Genomic DNA, 22,289 nt, shown 5'->3' on the forward strand with positions numbered 1-22,289 from the left:
CAAGAAAGCATTATCCAATGAAAGATAAAGCTTATGTAATCTACGTTTTCTACTTGCCAAAACCTTGCTGATTCAAGGGTAGAAAAGTTATATTTGGGGCGTCGTGTAGCTTTCTTAATTACAAAATGTATAGAAGAAGAGTACACAACGATGTAAGTAGTTTTATTATTATTATTATTCAAATTTTTATCATTTTATAAGAAAAATATGAAATAGTACATCGCTATCTTTTATAGGCTTTATACAAAACTTTACGAAAACCTACGGAAAATAAAGTTAATATTTTGTATCGTACAATACCAGAATCAAGGATAATTCCAAAATGGATGAAAGAAAATTATCTTTCATGCTCGCGTTTAGATTTATTAAAGATCATAGTAGAGCCTAGAGGTTATTTCGAACTTCCTACCGATCCTTACAACGAAGTTTTTCCAAATATTTATATAGGAGACGGGTAAGTATTATCTATTTTTAAAGACCGTTCAATGTTTATTATATATAGCACATATTTTTATAACTAAAATCGAACAGAAACTAAAGCTTTATTTTAAGGTTGATGGAACGGAATGGAATGTAAACAACGATTCTGTCAACAAGAACTAATTTTCTAGCCAAATTAATTTTAAAAAAGTTTAAACGATTCTTTTAACGGTGTTTGAAGAGGAAAAAAATGTTATATTTTTTTAATTAATTAAAGAACTGATTAAAAAGTAATTTCGACTATTTTGTAGTGCAACTGCGATGTGCACTGCATTGTTACGGAGACTGGGAATAACGCACGTATTGAATGCAGCACAGGGTAAAAACCGTAATGTTGGCTTGGTTAACACATCAGAAGAATTTTATCGTGATAGCGGAATCAATTATTTTGGAATCGAAGCTTTCGACACAATTTCATTTCGGCTGAATGTATATTTTCAAGATGCTGCAAATTTCATTGAGAATGCTCTTTCCTCTGGAGGTAAAAATAAGAAAAATATAGTCTACTCGTACATTAATTATTACTTAATATATACAAATTGTTACAATTTGTATATCTTTAATAAAAATTTATATAAATAGAATTTAAACTGAATAATTTAAAATCCTTTGCAGGAAAAGTTTATGTTCATTGCAGAGCAGGAATAAGCAGATCTGCAGCTCTTGTAATTGCTTATTTAATGATAAAACATAGGATGTCAGTACAAGATGCAATACGAAAAATTAAAGAAAACAGAAATATTATTCCCAATTGTGGTTTTTTAAGGCAATTGTGTGAATTAAACGAAGAAATTATGAAAGAAAATGAAAGGCACCTTTCACGTGGAGTTCCTTAACTTTGATGGTAATAGTTTAAATCAGGGGTGAGCAACCTTTTTAATCAACGGGCCAATTTAAACTTTAAAATTTTTTGGCGGGCCGCACATAAAGTAACACTTATTAATAATTTACAAAACTTTATTTATAATAAACATTAGAATAAAAAAATATAAAATTTAAAAAAAGTAAAGATTTCATATACAAATTTTAATGCAAAATAAAAACAAACAAGAAAAGAACAGAAAAACGAATTTACTTGAAATTTTTAATGAGAAATTTGGCACTGTTTTTTCGATACAAGCTGATCAATATCAGCCGGAATTGATGAGGTAGCTACACGTACGCAGCTTTCTAATCGTGCATCACTCAGTCTTGATCGGTGGTCATTTTTGATTAATTTCATGGTTGAAAATAATTGTTCGCAAACATACGTACTTCCGAACAGAGACATCATTTGCTTTGCATTTTTCGTCAAAAGCGGAAATTTCTCAGGGCTCACATAAGATTTATAAAAATTTTCGATGTTTACTGAGAAAAATACATTTTTTAAATCGGTATTATTCTGCATGTCAATCACTTCCATTTGAAAGTCTTCGGGAACTGTATCCACATCGATATTAAATGGCGAGGAAAACATTTTCATGGAAACCGCTGTCTTCTCAGCTTTGAACATTTGGAATCGTAATTGAAATTCGTTGATTAAAATGTCTATATATTGTGCGTATTTTTGAGAAGTAGTAACGTTTTCTTTTTCTAAATGTGGAAAGTGAGACACATTATTCTGCAAAAGATGCTGTTTCCACAATTTTAATTTGCGCTCAAAGCCCTGAATTTTATCATACAAATTGTGAATAAACTGTCCTTTGCCTTGAAGTTCCACATTAAGATCATTGAGATGCTGAGTCATGTCGATAAGAAACCCAAAATCGCACATCCATTCTTTATTACCAAAATGAGGAAAGGCATATCCCTTCATATCCAAGAACAATTGTATTTCGCTTTTTAAGTTGTATACTCTTTTTAGCATTGCACCTCTACTAAGCCAACGTACTTCGGTATTAAAAACCACGTCGCCATATTCAGTTTCTAAATCTTTCAGGAATTCTTTAAATTCACGGTGATTTAACGCGCGCTACTTTATAAAATTGATTAGTTTAATTATTGGTACTGTGACATTTGGTAAACTCAATCTTTTCGCACACAAATTTTCCTGGTGAATTATGCAGTGGTTAACGAACATTTCCCTTCCCGTGACCTTCTTAATGTCTCGAAATAGCTTTCCCGATACTCCTACCTCCATGCTTGACATTGCTCGTGCTCCATCTGTCGATATACCAATAATCTTTTCTAATGAAATTGAAAAATTTTCCAATACAGACTTTAGTTCATCGTACAGGTCTTTGCCGATTGTAGTCCCTTGCATTGGAATCAGTGAACACAATTCTTCGGTAATATTAAATTTGGTGTCAATATGACATAAAAATATAGCCAGTTGTGCTGTATCGCTAATATCGCAACTCTCATCAAGTGCCAAAGAACGGTATTCGAATTTTGCAATGCGTTCACGAAGCGTTGTTGCTATGTTCTCGGACAAGTCTTCAATTCTCCTTGCAATGGTGAATCTTGATGATAATATTTATTTTATCAGGAAATGCTATTTCTGCAACAGCAGTCAGACATTCTTTTATCATTTCTCCATCCGCAAGGGGTTTCATTTTTTTGGCCAGTATTTGACTGACAACAAAACTAGCCTTTACTGCCGTATTTGATAAAATAGCTTGATTTTTAAAAATAGCCTGTTGTTTTCCCAAGTTTTTCTCCATTTGATTAAATTTATCTATCCGGAGTTGTCCTGTTAAGTTTTTATATTGTTGTTCATGTTTTGTATCGTAATGCCTTTTTACGTTATATTATTTTAATGTCGACACAGTCTCTGAGCATATTAAGCATACAGCTTTATCTTTGACGAAAGTGAAAAAATAATCAAATTTCCACTTTTCTTGGAAATGCCTGTGCTCATCCGCAACCTTCCGTTTTTTCGTTTGCTTTTCCGACATGCTATTATGGATTAAAAATTTAAAAGTTAAAAAAAAATTTGTAGGAAAACTTGATTTTGAATAAAAAAAAAACCTCTAATATTACCTTTTTGACAATAATATTGCACTCACGCCTTTCAAGAAACACAAGAATTGCTAAAATTGTTAGTTAACAGCATACCAGTCTGACTGATTGTGTGACAGAAGCAAACACAAACAAGCACAGACGCGGCGCGTTCGTATTGCATGTTTTGAACCACTCACCGAAAAGTGAGTAGTAACTCGTCACAAAAAATTGTTTCGATTTAGTATGTACTACCATTTTATTATAAATAATTTTATAACAATATATTGATGGGAGAAAGTCGATAAAATAAATTCAATTTTAAAAATGCTTGGCGGGCCGCGTGTTGCTCATCCCTGGTTTAAATAAACAAAAAAGAATTAATTAAATTTTAAGAAACTTTGTTTTTTAACAGATATAATGATCCAAGAACAAATATGTACCAAGATATAAATATAAAATATCTTACAAGTGTAAAGCTAATAAATTTAAATTTCTTATATTGGGCCATTCGCAAATAAATACAAATTGTTTTCAATTTTGTGATGAGTGGGGAGAAAAATAAACACGGGTGTAATCTTACGTCAACAAAGACACACCCTCCATCCATCATCAGCAATTGTCAAATATAAACGAATCCGCTCTACTCCTTAACCTCTTGACTTGAATGGTCCCAATGGCTTTTTAAGTTAATAAGAAACAGTTCAATTTTATATGCTCTGTAACACTTAAATTTACTTATTATTTGTATATATATGTAATGATTACTTTTGTTTCTAAAATAAATGAGATTTAGCTTTATACATTGAATATATCTTATATTTTAGAAACTTTAACTATTCAAATGACGTGTTTGAAATTATTATAAAATACTGTAGTAAATAAATACGAAAATAAAAACTTTATTAACAAATTTGTTATTGTGTTTTTTTTTTAGTAAGAATAACAATTATTTTATATATTGATAAAAATGAAAGCTAAAACAAAATATTTATTGTAAATGCATTAAAAAAAGAATATTTTTTATTTAAATTCTAATCATAAAAAGGCATAATTGTTGATATATTTTCATAATTATCAGCAAAATAGCTATAACCAAAGTGATAATCCATCAATCATCATCATATTCATTATAGAAAAGAAAGTTGTTAATTAAAGTATATTTTTCTAATTAAGATAATTATAGAATTTGATATTTAGTTTTTTATTTATACTCCAATATGAATTTATATAATATTGAGATTTAATTTTAGAAATTATTAAAAATGTTGTCTTTTTAAAAATATTCCAACTTACAATTTCAATGTTTTTTAAAAAGAATTCAATGTCAATAGTCTGTTAGTTTTTTTTCTATAACAACACTTACAACAATAAATTACCAGTATTAGTATAATCACTTGAATTATTTTATTATATTTATTGTGTAAACATAAAAACTATTTCAAAAAGTATTTTGAAATATTATGATATAATTTGGCATTTACTATGTCAAATCAAAAAATTTCTTAAAAATCAAAAATACACATAGATTAAATTTATTGTGTGTGTTCCATATAGCTTTATTTATTCACTTTTAAAACAATACACATCATAAACTTACAGTCATTTAATTCAGATATCTTAAGAGGCTGGAAAAGTTAATTATTAAAACATTTATTTTATATTCTCTCAAATAATTAAATTATTAGATAAAATATTATTGATTATAAACATATAATTTTTGTTTTAAATAATATTTTTATATCAATATTAATCCCACTTAATTAAAAAATCACTAAGTGTAACTTTATGCATGCTTTTTCAAGAAAAAGTTTCTTAGCTTTTTGTCAAAATCTTAGTTCATTAACAAAATGATTATTTTGCCTCTCTGCGTGAAAGATGTAATTTAGCACTGAAACAAAAATAATTAATTTTATATCATACAAGCCTTTACAATTGGTATAATACCACTATAACATGATGATAATGAAACAATATATTTGAATTGAAATTGTAGAAAAAATGGGGAAAAATCAATCTTATTTGTTGCAAATCAAGCAAATTTGATTTACAAGCACTTGATCAAAATAATTGATGTAGAAGAGTTTAAATATATAACTTAGCTGAAAAATAAGTTATGAAATTTAAAAAATTCAAAGTTTTAATATTACAATTTATTCTAAATTATCAGATAAATTTATTTAGCACTTGTTTTAAGTTTTAATCAACTGCTTAACAATATTGCCAATTCATGTGTAAAGTAATTAAAAATTACATGTATTGTTTTAAAATATAAATCATAATTAAGAAAACAAAAATATTTTTTAAAACCACAAAAGCAAAGTAATACTTGGTTAAATTTTTAAGTTATGGACAAAATATTCCAATTCTAAAATTTACCACATGACATAGCTGCTTCCTACACATTCTTGTACTTTATGAAATGCTTTTCCAGTAAGTTTACTGGTATATAAAAGTTATATTCCTCTTCAGTATGTTTCATTACATAAAGCATAATCAAGAAACGATAATTTTTAAAGATAGTAAATAATATCTTAAGAATANTTTTTTTTTAGTAAGAATAACAATTATTTTATATATTGATAAAAATGAAAGCTAAAACAAAATATTTATTGTAAATGCATTAAAAAAAGAATATTTTTTATTTAAATTCTAATCATAAAAAGGCATAATTGTTGATATATTTTCATAATTATCAGCAAAATAGCTATAACCAAAGTGATAATCCATCAATCATCATCATATTCATTATAGAAAAGAAAGTTGTTAATTAAAGTATATTTTTCTAATTAAGATAATTATAGAATTTGATATTTAGTTTTTTATTTATACTCCAATATGAATTTATATAATATTGAGATTTAATTTTAGAAATTATTAAAAATGTTGTCTTTTTAAAAATATTCCAACTTACAATTTCAATGTTTTTTAAAAAGAATTCAATGTCAATAGTCTGTTAGTTTTTTTTCTATAACAACACTTACAACAATAAATTACCAGTATTAGTATAATCACTTGAATTATTTTATTATATTTATTGTGTAAACATAAAAACTATTTCAAAAAGTATTTTGAAATATTATGATATAATTTGGCATTTACTATGTCAAATCAAAAAATTTCTTAAAAATCAAAAATACACATAGATTAAATTTATTGTGTGTGTTCCATATAGCTTTATTTATTCACTTTTAAAACAATACACATCATAAACTTACAGTCATTTAATTCAGATATCTTAAGAGGCTGGAAAAGTTAATTATTAAAACATTTATTTTATATTCTCTCAAATAATTAAATTATTAGATAAAATATTATTGATTATAAACATATAATTTTTGTTTTAAATAATATTTTTATATCAATATTAATCCCACTTAATTAAAAAATCACTAAGTGTAACTTTATGCATGCTTTTTCAAGAAAAAGTTTCTTAGCTTTTTGTCAAAATCTTAGTTCATTAACAAAATGATTATTTTGCCTCTCTGCGTGAAAGATGTAATTTAGCACTGAAACAAAAATAATTAATTTTATATCATACAAGCCTTTACAATTGGTATAATACCACTATAACATGATGATAATGAAACAATATATTTGAATTGAAATTGTAGAAAAAATGGGGAAAAATCAATCTTATTTGTTGCAAATCAAGCAAATTTGATTTACAAGCACTTGATCAAAATAATTGATGTAGAAGAGTTTAAATATATAACTTAGCTGAAAAATAAGTTATGAAATTTAAAAAATTCAAAGTTTTAATATTACAATTTATTCTAAATTATCAGATAAATTTATTTAGCACTTGTTTTAAGTTTTAATCAACTGCTTAACAATATTGCCAATTCATGTGTAAAGTAATTAAAAATTACATGTATTGTTTTAAAATATAAATCATAATTAAGAAAACAAAAATATTTTTTAAAACCACAAAAGCAAAGTAATACTTGGTTAAATTTTTAAGTTATGGACAAAATATTCCAATTCTAAAATTTACCACATGACATAGCTGCTTCCTACACATTCTTGTACTTTATGAAATGCTTTTCCAGTAAGTTTACTGGTATATAAAAGTTATATTCCTCTTCAGTATGTTTCATTACATAAAGCATAATCAAGAAACGATAATTTTTAAAGATAGTAAATAATATCTTAAGAATATTAAATTCAAATTATAAAAGAGGGAATTTAGATTTTACTGTAGTAAAAGAAAATTATGGAATAATAGTTTTAAAATATGTAAAAGAATGAAATGTTCATAAAATATTAAATTATAATTTTAACATGCCACTAGACCTACAATTCATCAATATAGAGAAATAGAAATAATTTTATTTATCTGAATAAGTTCTTTATCATCATTATTTTATCTAAGCTATTAGAAAAATGGTTTAAAACTCAAAAAAAAAAAAAAAAACATGAAATAAAATATGTAAGCATAGCATATATCACAGGCTTTTACAAATATATTATAAAAAGATATGTATGAAAAATAATATTTTAATGATCACAAAATTAAATAATGAGATTAAAAACTACAATTCAGAAACAGTGAAGAATAAAAAGATAAAAATATTGAAACAGAAGAAGAAAGCAACATATTTGATAAATTGCAATGCAGTTGCAACCTGGCATGGCATTATATTGAGAAAATGGAAGAAAATTTTAAAAAACACTATCAATGATATATAATTATGAAACTCAGCAATAGTCAAATACTATAACAACTGTGGTTGAAAAATAATAAGAGAAAACTCAAAATTATTATAAAAAGAAAAAATAAGACATATAGAGATGTTTTTTATTTATGAAAATAAATTATAAGTCTTATTTTTTCTTTTTGTAATAATTTTTGTAAAAAATATCTCTATATGTTTTTTTATTTGTTTTGTTTATTGTTATGTATTTATTATTAAAAAACTACTTGGTAATAAAAAAATGAATTTAAATAGAATTACATAAAAACTGGGGAATATAAACAACAGCTTCACATTTACAACAGTGTATACATCCAGAGATACCTCCACTGCAGAGTCAAGATAGGAGAGAGTTAAATTAGAAAATAATTTTTTTATATGATAGGAATGTCAAATAATTTGTTAAAAATTTTATATATTTATCAAATTTTTAAATTTTTGTAATTTGTGGATGGATTTAAGTTTTTATGAAGTTGTAATACTTTTTTCATTACAATTTGGTGATGTTTGTACATTACAATTTCATAAAAACTTGATATACAAGGTGAAAAACAGTACTGTTGTACTATATGTTTTTGTAGACTGACTATAGTATATATATATATATATTGTAATCAAAATGCATTTTGTAAAATACAAAAACATATAAGTTGTCCTGCAGAAAACTTTAGCATTAAAATATTTTAAATTCATAATTTTAAATTTAATCAAATAAAGTTACTCCTAGAGATCATTTGTTAATATTTGATTACTTGTAACAATTATATTATTGAACAAAAATTAACTTGAAACAGATTGTAGTCTTGAATAATGTTACTGAGTTCAAGATTAACTAGAAGCATACTTAATTTATAAAACAATATCTCTCTTTTCTATATTATTAGTATGTACAGCATATAACAATAACAAAGCATATATTATAAATTATATCACAAAATAATAATAAAATTATTTTCATTAACATATTGAAGAGTTTTTAATTTTAAAAATAAAACAAATATAACAACATTGGTTAATAAAAATTATATCATTACACTTATTAAACTAAAAACAAGAATATACATTAGAGCCTATTTATGCTCAGTTTAACCTGATTAATTTATCAAATTCTTAATTTCTTCTTAACTGAACATAAAATAACAATCAGTATGAGAACATAAAAAGCATTATCTAAAAATATTCATATTTGTTTTCTTAAATCTTTAATAACCTATAAAGCATATTCCATTTACATAAATAAAAAATTTCACTCTTACAATAATTTATCAATAGCAGTAAGCAAATAAAAGTCAGCTACTAAAGAAATAAATGTGACAGTAGTTTATGAAAATAGTTTATGTTCTTTTGGTTTAGTATTTTATTTTGTATCTAATAAATGTGATTGCATTATAAATTTCCAGTTAGAAAATAAAAGAAATAATGACCAACTTCATTTTTATCAAATGATATATTCATTTATGCATTTCAAAAAATGAATAATGAAAAGTAAATATTTATCTTTAAGTAAACTTTATTATTTAAGATAATTTCAACTAAATGATCATTTCGTTTGTAAGGAACCTAAAGTTTGTCACTCATTACGCTCACCACGAGCAAAACATTTACACCAGACGCACTGCAAAAGGTAAATAAACTAGAAGTGAGGGACTGCAATGATGTCATCACCAGGAGGGATATAAACCCCATAAAAGCTAGCATCAGAGAGGTGAAGCTACAACTGGTGGTGACCAGAGACAGAAAAGGATCAGTACTGGAGGTTTTGTTTGTAAAATGAGCAATTGTGGAGATAGCCGATATTCCACTACCAGTGTCTTGGGGACTGCTTGTGTACAAGTTTCTTTTGTATATTAGTACTACTGAGTGTAAGTGGTTTTGAGTTAAATAAACCTAACTTGTGCTTTTGTTTAGACACACTATCATGTCAATCCGAAGCTTTCAGCACCAGACACTATCTCTGTTTTCATGACACGACTACAGTCGTCTCGCATTCAGTTCAGGTGCTAACTAACAACTGACCCCTACTTATTTTTGTGTGGCGTCCTTCCCGTTAAAGACCCAGGCTACATAAAGAAGGGATGCTACATGTTGCATATTTAAATGATCAATTGAAAAAGGAAGCAATCTATTTGACATTGATATTCTGATTTTTCATCACTCTTACTCAAACTTCTCACCTTGTTATCTTTCAATTCAATGGTGCATTTATTTATAAAGACAACCATTGAAAATAAATAACTTCAAACATGAAAAAACTTTTTAATGAGAAATAGAAATATCTAAACATTTTGTGAAAATTAAAAAAAAAAAAGCTTCATCATTTAATATTTTATATTTCATTCACTAATATCAAATATTTCTCATCTACATAAACTAATTGATGCCATTAATCTAAAATATTTAAGTAATGGAAAATATATTTACAGAATAAATACAGTGGTACCTCAGGATACGAAATTAATCCGTTCCGAAACTGAGATCGTATCATGAAAATGTCGTAAGGTGAATCAACTTTTCCCATACGATTACATGTAAAACCAAATAATTCATTCCAACGCGAAAAACATACTCAAATTAAAGCCAAGTAATACATTTAAAAAAATAACTGTAGTAAGGAAAACAAATGAAAAATGCGAACTAATGTAACGTCGTATGGTGAGTTTTTGTTCGTATCGTGAAGCAAAAATATGTTCGAATTTCATGTCGTATCCTGAAAATTTCGTATGCTGGGGCGTTCGTATCCTGAGGTACCACTGTATTCTATTTTATTGACCTAATTTTTAAAAAATTTTCTTTGTTCCAATAATGAAGAATATTTCATCTTTTAGATTTATTAGATAGTTTTCTTAAATCTTCAATTTATGTTTATGCAACTAAAGAATAATAATTCTTTTTATATAACTGCCTTTATTTGTAGAACCTATATGTAGAAGTATAAAAAATAAAGAAAATAATCCCTAATTAAAAATTAGACATTTTTTTCTTCATTTCAACATAAGAGATACATATCCACTTTTCATTATTTACTTTTGAATGTTTCAAATTTAGTACATCATATGAATAAAGTAAACCCGACTATTATTTCTATTTTAATATAGAAAGCAAACTTAATAAATCATCATTTAAAAAAATCAATTATATTAAAAATATTTGAGTGTTTTAATTATTGAGAATTGAATTTTACACATTCAGAAAAATGGATTATGTCTTTTTAGTACAGAAATCATTCATATAAAAAATTCGTTAAATTTTTTCTTATTAACTTGAATTTAAAAAATCTGTTGACACTCATCAGGGATAAATGTTTCATAAATTATTTTCACATAACCAACATACCCACAAATTCAAAATAAAATGTATAATTAAATGCATTTTCAAATTATGGAATTAGATTACATAGAACATATATGTGTAGGCCTAATCAAATTCTGTTGTTTTTTGTACACTTTCTAAAGAAGCTTGAGCATAACAAGAGAAAGTGTTTAATTAAACATTCTAAATTTGGGTATTGCTGGTTATATGAAAATAATTTTTGAAACAACATTTTTAAATATACCACCACAATATCTTGATTAGTCCAGCACCACGTTACTTCTCTGTACTCAATTTTGAGCACAATATGCATATATTATATAGGGAAATAGCAAGATATAAGGTGTGTGCCCTTATGTCTTGCTATTTCCTTGTATAATATATGCATATTTGATTGCACCATGTAGCCTATAGGTGCAATCAAAGCATCTATAAATTTACTATTACAAAATGGAAAAGACTCAATGAACATTGAGAGTATGCATGGTATATATATGATCCCAATATGGGATAAAAGATTCCAGATGGACCTAGTTTATATAGGATCTACAAGATGGCTGAAAAACAAATGGTAGAACACAGATATGACACAGCTCACAAGAGATCCACAACCCTATCTACATATGCATCAGACAATGGTGATATAGCAAACTTAGATTAGGCATCTATGATAAGATGTGCTATCTCTACTGAACAAATTAAAGATCTGAAAGTCCTCAAGAACTTTAAAGCTGACCAACATGGATATTGCATTAATTATACAGAAGAAAAATGCATCTCTCGTACTTGGTAGGTGCATTTTGATAAATATTTTTGATTTAATTATGTAAACCATCTATACACATATCAGATTAGTTTCAAATTTGAAGGACACCTTGTTCTTTAGACTGTTCCATTAGACTAAAGATGATCTTAGAACATTGAAAACAGTGTTTTCAGAGAAGTATAACCTGGTGCTATACTAGATAAAGATACCGTGGTGGTGTATTCTTATTCCTTATCCAGTTTTAGCAAGGTAATTGCTTGTAACATTTTTATGTTATCTGTACTATAAATTTACTTTGTTCATTTTAATATTTTATCAAAAAATAAAAATTTTGGACTTAAATGAAAATTTTCACTCAAATCAACATATTAATAACTTACAATAAGGCTATTCTTTTGATAGTAATAAATTATTGACATAAAAATATAAAATTTATAATAATCTATCACATATTCTATCAAAATTATGATCATGAACTATTTCATGTGTAGGAAAACATTTACCATCACTTTTATATTTAAAGTAGGTAAAATTTAACCTTAAAGTATTTACAATTTTATTTGATTGTCTATACTGCAGATAAAAATTTTTTTGATTATATATTTAGAAAAAATTTTTAGCAGTATAAATTGTTATAATTTATTGCAAAAAAATGAATTTTTTAAATTTTGTTACAGTACATTTTTTAAAAGTAATTTGTTATACTATATTAATTTTCTGCTATAAATAGGCTGACCAGGCATCCAGCATTTATGTAATTATTAAAGATCTAGCAACACTTTGCATCAGAATATTTGGCACTACTGCATCTAACACCATCTCAATGACCCACCATTCTGGAATTTTCTGACATCAGTAAAAGTTAGAGAATGAAATGCATATATAATTGAGGTTGACAGTACATGGGTAGTAATATTTACGCATTTCAAAAGGATGTTCCATTTGAAAACCTTTCTCAAGTACTAGAATTCTTTTTAAACTTATCTAGATCATATGAATCAACAGAGGATATTTTCAATAATGAATAACTTTGGACAAACCAAAAAATGTTGGTTAAATATGTATATTCTAAAAGCAACACTGTTAACTAAGTGTAATTACGAGATAAAATGTTATCAATTTTCTTATTATCTAAACACAAAAATAACCTGCTTAAAAAAGTCCATTTTAATGCCAAGTATAATTTTTCATGAAATTATATAAATATTGAATTATTAAATTTTGTTTTCTATTATTATTATTTTTGTATTAAAATTATAATGTTTTAATAAATATGAAAAATAGGAAATTCCTTTTAAATCCTATAATAATATTTTAGATCTTAAAACAATTATATATTTAAACATTTTTATTAAAAAATTTATTTAAAATTAAAGCTGAAAAATTGCATTTTGTAATGATTTTGTAATTTTAGTTTTTGATTCCTTATTGAGAGGAAGCAAATTAAAAATTGAAATAATGGAAAGTTGTTCTCTCTCCATTTACAATAGCATCATCAAACTTATAATACAAAAATAAAATCATAATATAAATAATATATATCATAAAATCATAATATATATATATATTATATATATTATGATATTATATTATTTTATGTCTATAATTATATACAATATATACAGGTATAGGACAAAATAATAGGAACACCCCTTTCGAAATGTATTATACTTCGACCGTCCAATACAGCCCCACTGTGTGTTGCAACAGTCTGCCATCCAGTGGCGGTGAAAGAGAAAGTATCAGTTGAGCATTTGGTGGTGTGACAGTTGCATGAGAAAATTCCGTTCCCAGCAAAGTGCCATTATGTCCAACGTACAAAGAGGCACGATTATTGGAGCTCACCTCGGTGGAGCATCCGTGTCTAGAACAGCCAACCTTATGGGTGTTTCAAGGTCCACTGTGTCAAGGATTATGACAGCCTACATGAAACTGGAAAAGGTGTCCTCTGCAAAACAGAACAGTGGGCAAAAGTCAAAGTTGACCGACTGGGATAGATGAGCATTGAAGAGAATAGTCACCCGAAAATGTAAGACTACACTGCAGCAGATAACCTCTTAGATGAACACCCATCTCCAGAATCCCGTATCCACCAAAACTATTCCAAGGGAGCTGCATGCTGCGAGCATTCATAGCCGAGCAGCCATCCCAAAGCCATTAGTGTCGCTGCAGAATGCTATGAAGCGACAACAGTGGTGCCGAGACCACCAAAACTGGACACAACAGCAATGGGAACAGGCCATCTGGTCTGACAAATCATCATTTACATTATTTCAGACCACCGGACGTGTGTTCGTCTGGCAAACACTGGCAGAGGCATTTCATGTTGACTGTCTGCTTCCTACCGTAAAGCATGGAGGGGGCTCTGTGATGCTGCGGAGAGCAATATCGTGGCATGGCTTGGGCCATTCATAGTCCTGAGGGAGAAGGTCAGAGGTGAGCATTATCGCAGATCATTTACACCCTATGCTTCATACTCTGTTTCCTGGAGAATGTCCTCTATTCCAAGATGACAATGCCCATGTACACATGGCTCACTGTGTTCAAACATGGTTGGATGAGCATAATGATGAAGTGGAACATCTCACATGGTGTCCTCAGTCCCCTGATCTCAACATCATTGAGCCTGTGTGGGGTTTTTTAGAGAACAAAGTCTGTGCTCAGTTTCCTCCTCCATGCACACTACCTGAACTCGAGACTGCTCTGCAGGAGTAATGGCTGCGAATTCCCTTAAACTTTCTGCACGACCTTTATTTCTCAATCCTACATTGGATACAAGCTGTAATTCAGGCTAACGGAGGCCTACCTCCCTACTAATAAATATTTTGCATTCTTTCATAGGTGTTTCTATTATTTTGTCTTATACCTGTATATATATATATATATATATACTGTATATAATTATAGACATAAAATTATGTTTAATTTTAACAATTTTGTAATTTATGTCTAACGTATTAACACATACTACAGGAAACACAGTGAATGCAACTTCCAGGAAGTTGCATTCACTGTGTTTTTGTTATTATACAGATACTAAAACACAAGAACATCTAGACAAGTAAAAAGTAGGCTTATGTTCAGTATGAACTCCATTGTGATCATAGCAATCTGATAGGCACCTTGTTTGCCAAGATGTTTTGCAGAGCTAATCTTGTGTGAGAAGAGAAAATACTCCTATCATTGCAATCTTCAACTCTTCTGTTGTCTGGTAGTTTTGATCAACTTTCTTCTTGATGAAGCCTGCATGGCATTATCTTGCATTGTAAGGCCATAAACTCTTGGTGACTATGGGAGAGGTGCTGGAATACTTCAAATCCATAGACAATTTCATTTGTTTAGGAAAAGTTTTGTCCTAAGCACTAGAAGATACCATAAAGTGAATGGGAGTAATGCTGCATCAAAAGATTATGGTGTTTGCTATTCCTGCCTCTACCAGCAAAGGACAGATTCACTTTTAGAGAATTTCTTCATAACTATCTGATGTGTTTTGAACTATTCTTTTTATGATCATATGAATAAGCACCATAAAGCATCTTGGCAAACTTGGTGCTCTGTTTCGGATTCTGCCATGATTCATGATGGCACTCATATCTTATTCTTGTCCAGAACATCAGTATGTTTTGATATGTAATGTCTATGCCTAACTTGTAATATGAATAAAAAATTAAAGTGATATGATTTTTCAGATACCCTGCATATATTAGTTACTGTATATCATATCACAAACATTTATACAGTGTACATATATGATTTATAATTTTACTAAGATATAGTAAGGTAAACAAGATATACTAAAACTGCTACCACAACAGAAGAAATATCTTAAGAGACTTTATTCTTATGATGAAAAACAGCTAAGACATTTAACTTCTTTGTGCATATTTCATATTTTACCTAGTTATTAAATTTGCAAAAATAATTATTGTGCTTCATTCTTTGACCTCTCTTCACATAGAGAGTTGGTTACTTATGTCCTCATTTACAGACACATCCTTATTTTTGGGGTAAAAATTACTTATCCCATACATTTTGGTTAGGTATTTTCACAATATGTATCACATTGTGAAAATACACCCTTATATTGCATCCTTGCTTCAAAAGTAACAAAAATTACATTTTTTGAGTTATACAATTGTGGCACCCACTGCCAATAAAGGCCAACAGGTGGTGCACAGAGGACATTAAGGGATGAGAAGACGACTCTCAAACTTTTCACTTTTACTCTTAGAAGTTTTCGACTTGACAAGGCTTCAGTGCCCACAAAACTCAGAGCAACAACTATTCGTTCATCTTGTCGATTCTGTAACTTTATGTGTACTTGATTAAACTTAAATGCGTCAAACATATTACTCCCTTATCATTTTTACCTACTCGGTTGCTAGCTACAGCCAACAATCACACAATATTACCATGGCTAACATTATCTTATCAGTCATCAAAGGTGAACAAAATTAATTTCATCATCCATCTGCCTTCCATATAAAGTTCATGAGTTCACTTATAATTTGAAAATACTGCAAGAATATGGTAATAATTTTACCATAGACACTGATAAAATGAAAGTCAAACAGTATGATATTAAGGAACTTAGAGTCAAAAAGCAAGACATTTATACTATCTATAAAATATTCTATTAAGACATAACATTCAAAAAGATCAACATGACAAAAACTATATCTTTTGATGATAATTTAAAATCAGTTTGATTGGTTCAGACTTACTCAAAAGAAAATTCTATTATTTGACAATCAAAAGAAAGACCTTATCGATAAAAATATAATTTCAAACTTTTTAATTCAATTTTTTAAAATTTTGTTGATTTGGTTAACTTTGTATAAAGTTTGATTTTTGATTTAAAGTAGATGATTTTGTTTGTAAAAGCAAATCTTTGTATTTTTTAATTTTTATAATAATAAAATATTTGTTTACTAAAGGTAATATGAGTGTTTCAAAATGCCTGAAATTCAAATAAAATCTTGTTACAATTCAAAAATGATGTTTTTGATGTAATAAAAACATTTAAAAGTGTTTCAGTAGTAATTTTTTAATACAAACATACATCAACTGTCACAACTTAAAATAATTCAGTTCTGTGTTCGAAGTATACCAAAACCATCATAACTCAAAGGATTGTGAAACAAACATGGTATATTGATCTTGTTTCTAAGAGTGAAATCGTTTTGCTGATATTATTTGATTAGTCAATAATAATCTATCTAGTTAAAAAATAGTTTTTTTTTTGTTTTCTGGAAAACTTAATTTTTTTATTTGGTCACTTTTGAAGCAAGAGTTCATTATATACTTGAATAAAAATTCAAAGAAACATGGTTTAAGATTTTCAAAACACTGATTTAAATATTTGAGAAAATGTTTATGACTAAATATTCTTCTCAATGATTTTTCACATCAATAACCTTGTCAAAATCTTAGGATATTGAAATATTATTATTAGCTATAAAAAAAAATCAAAACTAGAATATAAATAATCCAATATATACTCTAGTAGTTTTTCCATGAAAGCTCTTAAGATAAAAATTAATATACAAAAGTCCTAACAAAATATAAGACAACAATTATATCAATATATGTATTTTTGATCACTTTAGTTAAATAATTAACTTTTTCAAGTGTAATTAAAAATTGTTTTCAGTTATATTTTTATTTAATTTACTGTATAATGTAATAAATTTAAGTTGCAAAATAAAAAAAAAAGTTTAATAATTTTCAGTTTTAAGTAAAAGATTATAATAAGGTGAAGTAAATCTAGTGTAAAAAAGGTAAGTTAATGATCATTTATATCCCAAATGTATTATTTTATGTTTTGAAATAAAATATGAATGTTTAGATATTGTATTTATGTATATTACTCTAAATGATTAGCTCTTGCACATCTGATGCAAATCATTAGAAATATCAGATAATTAGAAAGATAATTTTATTATTTGCAAGTTAAAATAAAATATAAGATCTATGGAGTACAGTTAAAAGTTTAAAGCATCTGAGTACCTAGACTCACATTTAATGAGTGATTATCACTTCTGGGAATTTTATAAGCAAGCCCTTGATTGTAAAATAGTTGAAACTTAAGAAGCAGCAATCTTATTTCTGTGAAAAGTGATTCAAACAAAACAATTACTTAATCTTTTCTTGTTAGTTTTTGATTCTAAAATCCAAAACAATTCAAATTTCCACCTCTTCGTAAAGAGAATTTATAAATGCAAATATACAAACCCAAAAGTTATAAAGCCAAACCATTGTCAAATTATATCAAGCTACATAACTACTAGTATTATTAATTAATTAATTAAATAATAAGTAATTTGGAACTAGACGCAGACATTATTAAATTTAGCAAGGAATTATGCTTAATTATATTCATTAAATTTAAATTTTAATAATTAATTTAGGAGATTCTGGAGAAAAGAAATCAGTCCAAAGCAAAAGTTGCACATTTGAATCCTGCTTTAGGCCAATTTCTTTCTTCCAGAATCTTTGAAATTATTAAAATATTAATTTAATTATAATTGTTAAATTTAGCAAGAGATGGTACCTAATACCTGCCTCTAGTACCAAATTACTTAACATTTAATTAATAATACTAGTAGTAATATAGCCTGATATAATTTGGCAATCATTTGGCTATAAGAGACTAATTTTTTTTCACTTAGAATATGGATAATGAATTAAATAAATAATTTGAAACAAAGATGTTTTATAAAAATAGTTTTATATTTCATTTATGTGTAATTATTTCTTAAATGAGTTTAAAATATCTAAATATTTAATTTAATTTCTATAAATACTTTACACTCAGCATTACATACTTACAAAATGGCATAAAACTGATTGTATACAAATATATGATTTCAAAGTTATACAGATATCATACATTTCTATATAATTTGTGAAATCATGTTTATGTATATAATTAATGTTTTATACCAATACAGTAATTATTATATGATAGATAAAAGTATTTTCTACAATCATTATTTTTTCCATTAAACATGTAGTCTAAGAGATACTTAGTTCTGTCAAGAGTAAAGATATCTTGAACTATATGTTTAATGGGAAAAAACAAAAAATAATAATAATAATAAATACATTTTTATTTTTCAACTGAACAATTGAGTATATTATTACTTGTTAACAATGATAATATAGCACTTTTACTTGAAAGTCTTGCTTTATTTTAATCATTTCATTAAAAGAATATTTTTAATCAGCATTCTGCCATATGTCATAAAACACAGAAATACAATTGAATCTATTTCAATAATGCCACTTAATATTTTAGCAATGTCAATTTAATATTTTAAAATTAGAAAACAAATCTCTTGTTATTTTTAACGTATAATGTCTTACGTCTTTTAATTGCTTATTATAATTATTCATATTTATGCACAATTCAGAATTAATAAAGAATATTAATTTAAATTATGAACAATTACAATTTGCATTAAAAGTAAAAACAACTTAGTTTGATTTCTATTTTAAAATTTAATTTGACATTGCTATTACAGTTTTCAGTGACATAACAATTTTAAAATAAATGTTGACGATAGTAATTATATCTTGTAAGAAGTTATAAGCATAAATTTATTTCCTAGTAAAAATTAAAATTATTTTTAACTTGTTAATTTCAAAGTCCTCAATTTTTGTATAAAGTGCTCATCACTCTGAAGATGTTGAATAATTTCTTCCTGATTGCTAAAGAAAGGTATGTTACAGATTTCACAGCCCTGCAATTTTGGTTCCATTTCTGGAATCATCCCCATTCTTGATACTGATGATTTATAAAACTCATCCCATAAATGACTATTTGATGAAGTTGGTACTGATTCTTTCAATAAACTATGTTTTTGAAATACACCAGATTGTTCATCATCATATACTTTCATTTTACATTCATACATTTTCTGTAATTCAACACCAGGATCTAAACTTACATTTTGGCTTTGGTTTGGTAAATTAAAAGAATTAAAGGAATTATTAGAACCGAATCTGCCAGAATTCATACTACTATGCGTACTTCCACTACTACAACTACTGGCAGAACTAAAATAACCATCATCAAACATTTTCTTTTTATCTTTCAATGATGATTTAAATCCAGTTTGTTTTGGATTTAAATTATAACATATGTCTTTCATTACATCTTGTCGTCGAACATTTTTCATATGAGTTGAACCATTCATGTGTTGTTGAAAAGGAATTACACCACTAAATTTCATATTACACAAAGTGCAAAATAATTTCCCCTCTTCTGTTACTGGTAATTTAATAGTTGCTTCTAATTCAATTTGATTTTTCTTTTTCAAATGCTTTGCACTTTTCAAATGTTGAGAATATGGTACTACACCACTAAATGACTTCTTGCATAAGTCGCACTTTAAAACATCATCACTCATATCGTATTATTTAGGATATCTGAAAAATTTTAAATAAAAACATTTTAAAATGCTAATTATAAAACATAATTCAATGATAATAATTCAATTCAAATCTTTAATAACTGTACTACTCATTCTATTATAGGTAAGTAGTACAGTTAATATTAACAAAATATTAACAATTATGTAAAAGTTACTAAAAATCAGATTAAATTTAACAATAATTTAAACTTCTAGAATGAATTAATGTTTCTATAAATATAAATAAAATCAAAAGAAAATATCATAAATATTTTAATTAAAAAAAAAAAAAACTAGATAAATTTATCATAGAAAGAAATTTATTATTTGTATATACAGTATCCTTATTTTACACTAAGGATAGGTTCTTGGAGATGCCAGCATTCATTGAACTTGCATATATGAATGAAAGTTCTTTCATAACTTAATACATATAAATTTTTTATATTAAACATAGCATTATATATACTACAGCAAAACTTGCAAATGCCAGAACTCAATAGGAATATTTTGTTTTTCCATGTATCATGGTTTTTCACCCTGTTGGTGATGAAACATGGGTCTTACCTCTTTTATTTTGCTTTATATTGCTTATACAAAGACCCTGAACATGATCCTTTACATTTCTATGAGAGTGAGTGAAAAAAATAAGAACGATTTACATGTTTATCATTTGTTAGAGATATCTACATATATTGTAAAGATTTTACACATAACTAAGTGGCAAAGTTCAATTTTTAATAGGACAATATAATGTTAATGGGATTAAATCAGAACAATTCTTAATGCAATGGTAATCAAACAGAAAAATGGAAGTATAATGGGATAAAGCCAATCTTAGTTTTGAAAGATAAACCTAACCACTCACTTAGGTCTTTAGTACAATATCACATTCTAGAAAATAAATTTTCAATAATAAATGAACATAATGCATACATCTTAGTGCATGTCAAGTATGTTTTTTTTTTATCCTTTGTTAATCTTAAAAACTAAATTCAGTTAATTCTATCTGTCCATCAAAAAGGAAAAAAGCAAGTATTGATTAGGTCAGGGAGGAATGAAAAGCAAAGAAAAGCAAAGGTCATGCTGGCATGCACAGCAGATGGTCATAAGTTGCCACCATACATCATACTGAAGCGAAAAATAATCACTAAAGATGAAACTTTTCCAGGAGATGTTGTTATTCGTTGCCAAGAAAAAGGCTGGATGAACAATGAACTTATGATTGCCTGGTTAAAAACAGTATGGCTACATTGACTAGGTCATTTGAATGCATCTATCACTAAAATTGACAGTAGTCAGTTTTAGTGATAGTTGCATTCAAATGACATCTCACAGATTACGTTATAAACCTACTAGGGGAAAATAAAAGCACTCTTGTGACGATTCCTGGAGAAATAACATCACAATTACATCCCTTGGATATATGCATCAACAAGCCAGAAGGGAGTTGGTTCATTTGGATTAATCTAAAAACATTGCTCAGGGAAAAATGTCTACAATCTACCACAAAAATAAAACAATTTAGGAAATTGCTATATTATCCCTTAGCTGAATCCAAGACAGAATCCTTGAGATTAACTGTTTAATAACAAATACTTTTATTATTTCGATGCAGTAGAAATCAACTTTCAAACAAGTACAGTAGAACCTCCATTATCCGGACCTCTATTATCCGGATTTTTCCTTATCCGGACTACC

The 22,289-nt window shown here is 27.1% G+C and overlaps 3 protein-coding genes across 3 annotated transcripts; 1 reads left to right on the plus strand and 2 right to left on the minus strand.

Annotated features, from left to right (window-relative positions):
• Positions 1-10: 10 nt before the first annotated feature.
• Positions 11-1,349, plus strand: LOC111634338 (dual specificity protein phosphatase 3-like). Its single transcript, XM_023379094.1, has 4 exons — positions 11-152; positions 237-454; positions 732-961; positions 1,096-1,349. The coding sequence occupies exons 1-4, from the start codon at positions 126-128 to the stop codon at positions 1,314-1,316; spliced, it is 696 nt and encodes a 231-aa protein (XP_023234862.1). The 5' UTR covers positions 11-125; the 3' UTR covers positions 1,317-1,349.
• A 206-nt stretch (positions 1,350-1,555) lies between these two features.
• On the minus strand, positions 1,556-2,359 carry LOC111634339 (general transcription factor II-I repeat domain-containing protein 2B-like). The gene has a single exon (XM_023379095.1). The coding sequence runs from the start codon at positions 2,324-2,326 to the stop codon at positions 1,565-1,567; it is 762 nt and encodes a 253-aa protein (XP_023234863.1). The 5' UTR covers positions 2,327-2,359; the 3' UTR covers positions 1,556-1,564.
• Positions 2,360-18,927: 16,568 nt separating this feature from the next.
• LOC111634336 (zinc finger RNA-binding protein-like) lies at positions 18,928-20,640 on the minus strand. Its single transcript, XM_023379092.1, has one exon. It carries the CDS (start codon positions 20,583-20,585, stop codon positions 19,803-19,805), a length of 783 nt encoding a protein of 260 aa, XP_023234860.1. The 5' UTR covers positions 20,586-20,640; the 3' UTR covers positions 18,928-19,802.
• Positions 20,641-22,289: the final 1,649 nt, after the last annotated feature.

Source organism: Centruroides sculpturatus, unplaced genomic scaffold (genome assembly GCF_000671375.1).
Source record: "Centruroides sculpturatus isolate CEXI.00-Female unplaced genomic scaffold, Cexi_2.0 scaffold848, whole genome shotgun sequence".
Classification (NCBI taxonomy): Eukaryota; Metazoa; Arthropoda; class Arachnida; order Scorpiones; family Buthidae; genus Centruroides; species Centruroides sculpturatus.